Source organism: Otolemur garnettii, unplaced genomic scaffold (genome assembly GCF_000181295.1).
Source record: "Otolemur garnettii isolate 467f Iridium unplaced genomic scaffold, OtoGar3 scaffold00070, whole genome shotgun sequence".
Classification (NCBI taxonomy): domain Eukaryota; kingdom Metazoa; phylum Chordata; class Mammalia; order Primates; family Galagidae; genus Otolemur; species Otolemur garnettii.
In genome coordinates this window covers 8482324-8493720 of record NW_003852465.1, presented here as the reverse complement: position 1 = coordinate 8493720, position 11397 = coordinate 8482324, and the positions used below count along the sequence as shown (strand labels likewise).

The 11397-nt window shown below is 43.4% G+C and overlaps 1 protein-coding gene across 1 annotated transcript in view; it reads right to left on the bottom strand.

Annotated features, from left to right (window-relative positions):
• The window catches only part of PFKM (phosphofructokinase, muscle), a 25704-nt gene extending 22877 nt beyond the window's left edge, over window positions 1-2827 (bottom strand). The window contains exon 1 of the mRNA XM_023515368.1: window positions 2659-2827. Within this exon, the coding sequence (XP_023371136.1) occupies window positions 2659-2743 (85 nt within the window). The 5' untranslated portion in view covers window positions 2744-2827. The remainder of the gene's footprint in view (window positions 1-2658) is intronic.
• Window positions 2828-11397: the final 8570 nt, after the last annotated feature.

Below are 11397 nucleotides of genomic sequence, written 5' to 3'. Positions count from 1 at the left end.
CCACAGGCACCGAGCCCACCTTCTGTCCCTCTTGAGAGAGTTCATCTCCATCATTTCATAACTCTGTGTCTCATGTGCATTTCTTTATAGGCTCTCTCTTTCCCTAATCTGACAATCTAAGTCCATAGGCCATTCTACCAAGGCTTCAGGATCAACACTCAAAAGTTTATGTTGAAGAATTTAATATCGACAAGGGATTCTTTTTTTTTCTTTTTTTTTGAGACAGACTCTTATTTTGTCACCCTCAGTAGAGTACCAGCCTTGGCATCGTAGCTCACAGCAGCTTCAAATTCTTGGGCTCACGCCATCCTCTTGCCTCAGCCATACAAGTAGCTGTTCTATAGGAGCCCACCACACCGCCTGGGTATTTTTTTCTATTTTTAGTAGAGATAGGATCTTGCTGTTACTCAGGCTACTCTCAAACTCCTGAGCTCAAGCAATCCACCCATTTTGGCCTCCCAGAGTGCTGGGATTACAGGCTTGAGCCACCCACATCTGGCCTATTGACAAGGGATTCTGCCAGGAAAGAAGAGGTCTACCATCTCTAAGGCCTCAAAAGGGGTTCTACATTCCCAATCTGGTCATTCTTCCCAAGTTCTGACCTCTGGGCCTTCCCTCCTGAGTTTCTTCATTCTAGCACTTTCTGATTCATAACATATATCACAATTATTTAAACATTATTTAAAAATATAAAGTCTAGGCAGGGAGTAATGCCTCATGCCTATAATCCTAGCACTCTGGGAGGCCAAGATGAGTGGATTGCTTGAGCTCAGGAGTTCTACACCAGCCTGAGCAAGAGGGAGACCCATCTCTAAAAAAGTAGCCAGGCTAACTTGGCTCCTGTAGATAAATAGTTAGGGTGCCAGCCACATGCACTGGGGCTGGCGGGTTGGAACCCAGCCGGGGCCTGCTAAGCAACAATGATAACAACAACAACAACACACACACACACACACACACACACACCAGCCAGGCGTTGTAGCAGGTACTTGTAGTCCCAGCTACTGGGGAGCTGAGGCAAGAGAATCACTTAAGCCCAAGAGTTTGAGGTTGCAGTGAGCTGTGACGCTACAGCACTCTACCCAGGGCAATAGAGTGAGATTCTGTCTCAAAAAAATATGTATATATAAATAAATAAAAATATAAAGTCTAACTTTACTAATATACTAGTAAGAAGTACCATAAGAGCAAAAATTCTATCTGACTGACCAATCCTTAATGACTATCATCCTACTGGATACACAGTAGATGCTCACTAATTCATATTTAAGTAATTACTGATATATTTATCATTTACTATGTGCTAGGTACTCTTCTAAGCACTGTACTTGGATATAAAGAATTCAGTTGCTTGGCTGGGTGAGGTGGCTCACACCTGTAATCCCAGCACTCTGGGAGGCCAAGGCAGGTAGATTGCCTGAGCTCAGGAGTTCAAGACCAGCCTGAGCCAGAGTGAGACCACATCTCTAAAAATAGCCAGGCATTGTGGTGGGCACCTGTTGTCTCAGCCACTTGGGAGACTGAGGCAAGAGGATCACTTGAGCCTAAGAATTTGAGGTTGCTGTGAGCTATGACATCATGGCACTCTACCCAGAGCAAAAAAAGAGAGTTCAGTTACTTGAAATCTGTATTCTCCATGAATATTAATTCAACCAGGGCCTACCATTTCATTACATAAGGGGATTCTACTTGGTTAATGCACACTGGACTATTTTTATTTATGTGCCTTCTAGTGATATATCATACTTTCCTCATTAAACTTTAAGTTCCCAAAGAAAATCAACTTCTTCACAGGGCTCTATAGAGTGGGTTCTTAGCACAAAGTCTAGAGAAGCCTAGGGACAGTGGTGCAGACCAAGGCAGATGACCTGGGACTGCTTTCCTTCTCTTTTTGTTCCATCATGGTCTCCAGGTTCTGGCCTCCCTTTCAGAGATTCTGCCCTGTATCAATGTATTATAAACTAGAACATACAAGATGAGTGAAGGGGGGAAAAGTCTGTTTTTTAAATTACACATTCCCTTTTTCCTACTTCATTTTTCCTATATACCTCATTTCTATTACTCCCAGGTTTCTTAGACTCAACCCAGAGAAGGGTTCTTGCTGACTCTGTTTTCTGGCCTTCCACCCCCAGTGAATTTGCACTGCTTGACTGCTGCTTGTTCATGTTTGTTCAGGGGCTAAAGAATTGAAGGGGAGGAAAGGTCAAAGAAAACAGAGTACCTGACTAACCCTGGTCACTGCAGGAACTCTCTAAACACCAGAGTTAATACCTGAAGATCTAGCTGGGGCCTGCCAACTACCAGTTCTGGGTCTCCTTCCTTTTCCACCATTTCTAAAGTATGAAGGGAATCTACCTACCATCTTCTCAACAACTTTCTCTCTTTAGTGTCTTTCCAATGTTGCTTAAGAAAACCTACACTTTTAGATACCAGAGGACCAAAATGGTTCTAAATCTTCAGAGAAACTTGGGAAGCAGTTTTATGAAGATGTAGGTAAATAAAATCTAAACACACTTAGGGATTTAGACCTAACAGAGATTTTAAAGGGAAGTCCAGGATTCCAGTGAACCCACAGAAGGACAGTTCTATCCTGTGGCTAAGGGAGTCAGGAAAGTCCAGTGGGCCCACCAGCCATGTTTTTTGTCCCCTTCTCCTTACCTTGGGCATCTCCACCAGAGGTTAACACGGCAATGGCTTTGCCGATCCCCAGAGTTTTGGCTGCATGGTGCTCTTCATGGGTCATGATCCACTCTAGGATTTAAGAAAATGCTCAGTTAAAATGCAGCTGGATCAACGTGCTCCTAGCTCAAGAAATGGCTGTTAGACTGGCTAGAGCCACTGCAGTCAGGTTCTCCCACTACACTCAGTCTGGGCTGTGCAGCCAGGGAGCTTTGGACTTCTTCCAGAGGATGGCCACACCTTTGTGGGCTGACAAGCTGGAAATGTCACAGTAATCAAGCCCAAGACTGCAAAAGTCCTGGGTAATCCTTCCCTGTCCCCTCCCACTCCAAGTGGAACCTATCTGGGGAAAAAGCTAAGGTCAGGAAGGAGAGCAGTTGACTCAACAGCAATCAGAAAGCAAAGAGGACAGCTAAGTCAGTCTTAGGGATTCCTCCCTTCTAATGAAGGTGAATGCAGAGGGTAGGAATCAGATGGGGTTTAGGGCACTGACAGACTAGCCAAATAGAAGCTGAAAAGCAAGGTAGCTTGCGTTATGGTTAAGATTAGAGTTGGGTATTAGGGAATTGAGCAGGGTTAGGGGATATGGAGTAGAAACTGGAGTTTGAGGTTATAGAAGCACATGAGAGCTCAGGCAAGTTAATAGTGTCCATCTCAGGAATGGTGAGGGACTTTCTGTGACCTTTCCTGTCCCTCTCAGACTCTCAGCCTCCTGTGTATCTCTTAATCCTTTGTCTTTGGGCCTTGTCTCTCATACCATGTATTATCAAATAAGAAGAGTAATCCAAATTCACTGCCATGTACACAGATATGTACATGTGACATGGGAACCCCTTCATATTTTTGTCTTTAGAGATTATCTCTCTTAAAGGAACACAGAAAACATACTTTTGCATCCATAAAATGCCAATGGCATCATTACTCTCTGTTTTCCAGGCTAAAATCTCTTATTTTTTCATTTATATCCTCCTTCATTTCAGAATCAAAACAGTAACCAAATCCTATTATTCTCCCTTATTATCTTCCTTTATCCATGCCTTCCTTTCTATCCTCATTGCTTCTTTACGCCTGAATTGCTTACTACAATGGCTGGTCTCTCTCTGCTTGTGTTCCCTTCTTCACTCTATTAGAGACACAAAATAAACCTTCATGGGAAGGTCATAGGTCCTGAGGCTTCAGTGGAGAAGGGATTCATTCACATAAACAGGAGTTTAAAGAGGAGCTCATGTTTTTGCCCTGCATCTGGGGAAATCAGGATAGCTACCTAGAGAGACATAAGTCAGGTAAACATACACATCACCCACGCCAAATAAAATAAAATACATTCAGTGCAACATAGGTGAGGACATACACGCAGACACATAGTGTTGTTAAGAGATATAGATTAAGAAACATACGACATATGATCAGTATTGACAGATAAAGTGCAAACTTCTTGGGTTGGCATTCAAAGCTTCTATGATCTAACCCTTGCCTATACCTTCAGCCTTTGCCTCCATGAATTCCCCACTCCACTGTCGCCTAAACATTACTTTTCTGTCCCCAGGGGTTTTTGTGCCCAGGCACACTGCATCCCTCATCCACATGGCAACTCTGCCCCTTTGCACAGATCTACACTCCACTCCATTATTTAAGGTCTGCCCTAGTCAGACCTTTGTTAAACCGATTAGACCTTCCTTGACCACAGGTCAAGGAAGACTTTGTATTGGAACTCCTCTAATCATATGAGGTCAGACAATTAAGTTCACCAACTCATCCTAAAAAAGTGCTACATACCTCATTGCTAAATGAGGTACTCCCCTTGGAAAGTACCCATGCTAGTGCCTAGTCCACCCATCATAGCAGTTTTTTCTTTTTCTTTTTCTCTTTTTTTTTTTTTTGAGACAGAGTCTCACTCTGTTGCCCAGGCTAGAGGGCTGTGGTATCAGCCTAGCTTATAGCAACCTATAAGATAAAGAGTTCCAAAATCACTTTGAAGTGATTCTGAGTTCAGGTGATCCTTTTGAGTTCTGAGTTCAGGTGACCCTTTTGCCTTAGCCTTCGGAGTAGCTAAGGGACTACAGGCATCAGACACAATGCCCAGTTCTTCTACTTTTAGTAGAGACAGGACTTATTCCTGCTTAGACTGGTCTCAAACTCCTGAGCTCAGACAATCCTCCTGGCTCAGCCTCCCAGAGTGCTAGGATTACAGACGTGAACCACTGTGCCCTGGCCTCTGAAGTGATTTTGGAACTCTTTATCTGGAATGGCCATCAGAGCTGTCATTGTATAAGGTCTGACATTAAGTTTGAAAACTCATCCTGGAAAAAGCGCTACATCCCTCTTTGCTGAATAGCACTAGGGTCACCAGATGGTCAAGGGGAGTGCTTCAAAGGTGATATTCAGCAAGGAGGTATGTGGCATTTTTTCTAGGATGAGTTTGCCAAATCATTGTCTGGAACTGCATCATTCATTTAGCACTAACATCCTACTTTATGTGGCATTTTAATTGTTTCTTATGCACTGAAACAAAGACTGGACTAGATTAGGGGTCAGCAAACTACAACCCACAGCCCTCCTCCTGTTTTTGCATGGCAGCAAGCTATGAAAGGTTTTTACATTTTTAAACGGTTGCAAAAAATAGTTCATGATATGTGCAAAATACATAGTATCTGAAATTCAAATTACAGTGTATTTACTAACCCCATTCACTCACCTGTATCTGTGGCTGCTTTTGTGCTACTAGAGTGGGGTAGATATTGTAACAGAGACTCAAGGGCCTGCAAAGCCTAAAATACTTACTATCTGATCTTTTCTAGGAAAAGTTTGCAGGCCACTGGACTAGATAACAGCTAAAGCCATTTTTCCTAACTCGGCTGAAAACTTCTCCAGAGGAGGGATCATGCTCATGTTTTTAAAACTTTTATACAGCCTACCAAAGCTTGGTGAGTCCATTGCACACAAGAGCTCAATAAATACTTCGTGAAAGTATTAATGGACTAGTGAACTGCATAAAATACAAATATGTGAAAATTTCAAAATAGGCTTGGATATAGATATACCTCCATATTCTCTCTGTTTCTAAACACACATTTAAGACTTAAATTATATACATAATGAAAGACAAAAAAACACATAATAGAGGTAATGCTCTTATTGAACTAGAATGTTCATGCCCAAATTTCTGCTGTAAGAAATAGGAAGGCCAAAAACTGTAAAGGAAAGATCTAGAAATATGCTGATCTCTTCCTCCCTGAATTTTTTTTTTTTTTTAATTCTGTCTTGGGACTCAGCACTGGGTAGAAGCCCATACAGGGATGGTCCACTCCTGGAGGTTTCAGTGATGAAGAAAATTCACCCTAAAAAGGGAAAGGTAAGGAGTGTCGACTTGTAAAAAAACAAAACTAAACTAAAAACAGCTCATATTCTTCTCCGGAGTCTCTGAGACAGTTTCAGAGGCCAGGACACTGAAATACACGGAGACTCGTATATAAGCATCCCTTACAGACTCACAGAGACACGCATGCACAGATAAGCAGTCACAGCTACTAAAACATATCTGTATAATCACATGTGCGTCTATAAGCACGCGGGAGGGGGAAATACAGAGAACAGCATCACAGGCGCACGGATTTGAATTGGATGAGCGCCAGAGCAGGGTCAGCCAGCCAAGGGCAAAGCCCTTCGACACCACCACCATCCCCGACTCCCAGAGACTGGAGCAGAGCGCGCAGCGGAGGGAGAGCCGCCCAGGGGCTAAATTCTTCACCACTGCCCTGCCCATCCCCCCTCGGCTGCAGCTTCGGATGCCGCAGCGCCTCTTCTTTTCCCTTCGGCTCCTTTCAGCTCCCCCACCGTCTCCTCCCAAGCCCGCAGACTCCCGCCTGCCTCCCACTCTTCCCCTTTCTCTTCACCTATGGCCCCTCTTGCCTTTTAGTCTTAGCTCTCCCCGGCAGCAGCTTTCTTGCAGATTGTCCTTGGGGAAGGGGGAGGGGAGCTTGGCGAACACGGGGAGGAGCCAGGTGGAGGCAACCGGGGAGGGGGAAGGAGGGAAGGGTTCCCAACCTCCACTAACAGATGCTGACAAAAAGGCTCCGCCTTCCCTGCTCGCCTTTCTCCTCCTCTTCCTCCTCCCCCTAAGAACTCAGCTCAGATATGGCAGCGGCTTAGTTTTCACTCCCCAGAGGGTCCTATCCCAGAGCTGTCAGCTCCTGAATGTAGTGGGAATCAGAAATTATTTAATTACTTCTCTTGTTTTCAACAGAGACAACTTTTTTCTAGTTTGAGCTAAGACACCTTATTCCATCATCTTCAGCAACAAATAAAACTTCCCCCTCTGGTCCTATCTGACCTCTATTCACTCTTGAAACTAACATCCCTAATTTACTGGGAGTCTGTGTGCTAGGTTCGTATTCGGTACTGAGAGATGATGTCAACATCATATGTCATTAGGGAATTGAAAATTAAAACAACGAGATACTAGTACATATCTATTCTTAGAAGGACTAAAATTTTTTTTCTAAAAACTGATAATGCCAAATGCTGATGAGAATGTGGAGCCACAGAAACTCTCATTCTTTATTTCTAGGAATGCACAATGGCACAGTCACTCTAGAAGGCAATTTGACAGTTTCTTACAAAGTTAAACATACTCTTATCACATAATCCAGTAGTAGCACACGAATACGTTGTAAATTTTGTGCACAGAAAAATCTGCACATGAATGTTCATAGCATCTTCATTGACAACTACCAAATACTGGGAGCAATATGTCCCTCAAAAGGTGAACTGATGCCAGGCGCAGGCTCGTGGCTGTAATCCTAGCACTTTGGGAGGCTTAGGTGGGTGGATTCCTTGAGCTCAGGAGTTGGAGACCAGCCTAAGCAAGAGTGAGACCGTGTCTGTAAAAAAAACTAGCCAGGTGTTGTGGCAGGTGCCTCAGCTACTTGGGAGTCTGAGGCAAGAAGATCACTTGAGCCACAAGAGTTTGAGGTTGCTGTGATCTATGCTGCCAGGCACTCTACCCAGGGTAACCAAGTAAGACTCTGCCTCAAAAAAAAAAAAAAAAAAGATGTATTAATAAACTGTAGTACATCTATAAAATGGAATAGTATTCAACAGCAAAAAGAAACACTCTATCAAGCCATGAAGAGACATATTGCTTAGTCAAACAAGCCAGACTGAAAAGTCTACATGTTGAATGATTCTAACTACAGAACATTCTGGAAGAGGCAAAACTATAAAGACAGTTAAAAGGTCAGTGGTGGTGGGCAGCACCTGTGGCTCAAAGGAGTAAGACGCCGGCCCCATATACCAGAAGTGGTGGGTTCAAACCCATCCACAGCCAAAAACTGCAAAAATAAATGAATAAATTAATTGATTAAAAAAAAAAAGATTAGTGGTGGGCAGTGCTTGTGGCTGAAAGGAGTAGGGCACCGGCTCATATACCAGAGGCATATGAGGCTCATATACCAGTGGCACCAGCTGATATACCAGTGGCAGGTTCAAACCCAACCCCGGTCAAAAACTGCAAAAAAAAAAAAAAAAGATCAGTGGTTACCTGTGGCTTGGAATAAAGAAGGAGAGATAAATAGGTAAAGCACAGGGAATGTGGGTGGCAGTGAAATTATAGGGTGCTATAATGGTGGGCACATGACATTACACATCTGTCAAAACTAATAGAACCATAGAGTGAGTCCTAATGTAAACCATGGAATTTAATACTGTATCAATCTTGGCTCATTAGTTATAACAAATGTACCATACAATGAAAGATGTTAATAAATACAGGAAACTAGGATCAGCGCAGTGGCTCACACCTGTAATCCTAGCACTCTAGGAGGCCATGGTGGGGAGATCACTAGAGTGTAAGAGTTTGAGACCAGCCTAAGCAAGAGCGAGACCTGGTCTGTAAACATAGCCGGGCATTGTGGTGAGCGCCTGTAATGCCAGCTACTCTGTAGGCTGAGACAAGAGAATCCCTTGAGCCTAAGAGTTTGAGGTTGCTGTGAGCTATGATGCCACTGCATTCAACCCCAAGGCACTCAACCCCAAGGCAACTGAGTGACACTCTGTCTCAAAAGGAAAAAAAAAAGTTTAATGTGCAAAGGTTTCAATAGACATTTCTCTATAGAAGATACAATAACCAATAAGCACCATCAATAGCCATTAGGGAAATGCAAACCAAAACTTTCATTTAGTGACAAGGGAGGAAGGACAGGGAGGAAGGACGGAAGGAAGCAAAGCTTAGTAATGATGTGAATAATTTAGAACCTTTGTGCTGGTGGGAATGTAAAATGGTGCAGCTGCTGTAGAAATCTGGCAGTTCCTCATAAAGTTAAACATAGAGTTATATGATCCAGCAATTCCACTCCTAAGTACATAATCAAGGAAAATAAAAATATATGTACAAACAAAAACTTGCATGCCAATTGTTCATGGCAGCATTATTTATAACAGGCAGAAGGAGGAAACAGCCCAAACATCCATTAATTCAAGGATGGATAAAATGTAGCACATCCACGCATGACAGTATTACTCAGCATTACAAAGAAAGTACTGATACAAGCTGCAACATGGATGAAACTTGAAAACATTAAGTTAATTGAAGATCCCATTCACAAAAGACCACCTATCCTATGATTCCACTTATATAAAATGTCCACAACTGGCAAATCTATACAGACTTGTCTAGGGGTAAGGGGAAATGGGAAATGACCACTAATTGGTACGGGATTTTTTTTTTTGGTGGTGGTGGGGTGCTAATGAAAATGTCCTAACCTTGAAGTGGTTGCAAAACTCTATAAATAATCTAAAAACCACTGAATTGTAGACTTCAAATGGTTGCATTTTATGATATTGAATTATATCTCAATAAAGGCATTTGATAGAGCCAAATGTAGAGACCCACCCAAATAGAAGGAAGGAATGGGTGCACAAATGTCCTGCCCACACCAATCCCTACCCCTCCGAACCTTTATACTCCCATCCACCTTACCCCATGTGCCTACTTCCTTTTTACACTCAGCCCACTTGCACCCGAGTGGAATAAAGGTCACATTGCCCACACAGAACCTAGACTCTGATTCCTTTTGTTCGCATCTCGGGAATAATCTCTCATTTTCGGTCCTTAACCTCTCAACATTTTAAAAATTTGGGGGAAAGAAGCCTGAAAAGCTCCCCTGGGAAATGAAAATATGCCACCCCAAATAATACTTTGGCATATTTTGAGGTGGCTATTCAGAGGGGCTGCAAACACGGGATAACTCTGAAAAGCTGTCCTTTGTGGTGGAGATATGCATCTGCAAAGGAAAAACAGGCTTTCTCGGAGGCCCCATTATCTGTCCCATCCAGATCTAGGAAAGATTAACTCACAGGAAAAAGAATCTAAAAGTTTGACACTTTTAAAGGTCTGTCAGAGAAACTTTCACTGCAGGCTCTTGTCTATCCTTTCTGAGAGCCCTTCTGAGACTACCTGAGAGATTTTATCTGCATAACAACTCAGCCTTTCCTCACCATGCTTTTCTTCCCCTCTTGCTTGCACCACCTGTGTTGCTGCCTCCCCTTGAGAAGTCCCAAACTCCTATTCTTTTCTGTAGACACAGGATGATTTAAAACTTCAGTCATCTGGCTCGGCGCCTATGGCTCAAGTGACTAAGGTGCCAGCCACATACACCTAAGGTGGCGGGTTCGAATCCCCTGCCAAACAACAATGACGGCTGCAACCAAAAAAAAAAAAAAAATGGCCAGGCATTGTGGCGGGCGCCTGTAGTCCCAGCTACTTGGGAGGCAGAAGCAGGAGACTCACTTGAGCCCAGGAGTTGGAGGTTGCTGTGAGCTGTGAGGCCACAGCACTCTCCCCAGGGGGATAGCTTGAGGCTCTGTCTCAAAAAAAAAACAAAACTTCAGTCATCTGGCTCTTTGGAATCTCACACTTTGTGTGGTTGCCATGCACTCATGTACACATAATAAATATGTACACTTTTTCTTTTATTAACCTATTGTTGGTTTGTTTTATAGACTCAAATTATCAAACCTTCAGGAGGGCAGAAGAGAAAATACTTCCTTCATCCCTACATTCCCCACACATTCTCAATTTTCTAACTTCAATACTAAGGTTGAAGGCTGAAATTTGAGAGGCAATCCACCCCTTCCTCTCTCTCTCCACAACCAACTACTATCTCTACCTTAATTAGGTGAAGGCAAGGAAATATCACTCAGTTACTCATACCTTTATCCCAAGATATCTAATGCCTTAGATCACTTTTTCCATCTGGGATGTTAAAGAAAAAATTATAGGTTGGATGAGGTGGCTCAAGGCTATAATCGTAGCACTCTGGGAGGCAAAGCCTGGTGGATTACCTAAACTCAGGAGCTCAAGACCAGCCTGAGCAAAGTGAGACCCTGTCTCTACAAACAGAAAAACTAGCTGGATGTTCTGACAGGTGCCCCATAGTCTCAGCAACTTGAGGAATCCTCTGAGACAAGAGGATTACTTGAGCCCAAGAGTTTGATGTTGCTAAGAGCTATGATGCCATGGCACTCAACCCCAGGGCAAACAAGTAAGACTCTGTCTCGAAAAAATAAAATAGGCTCAGCGCCTGTGGCTCAACTGGCTAAGGCGCCAGCCACAGACACCTAAGGCGGCGGGTTCGAATCCAGCCCGGGTCCGCCAAAAACAACAATGATGGCTGCAACTAAAAAATAGCCAGGCGTTGTGGCGGGCGCCTGTGGTCCCAG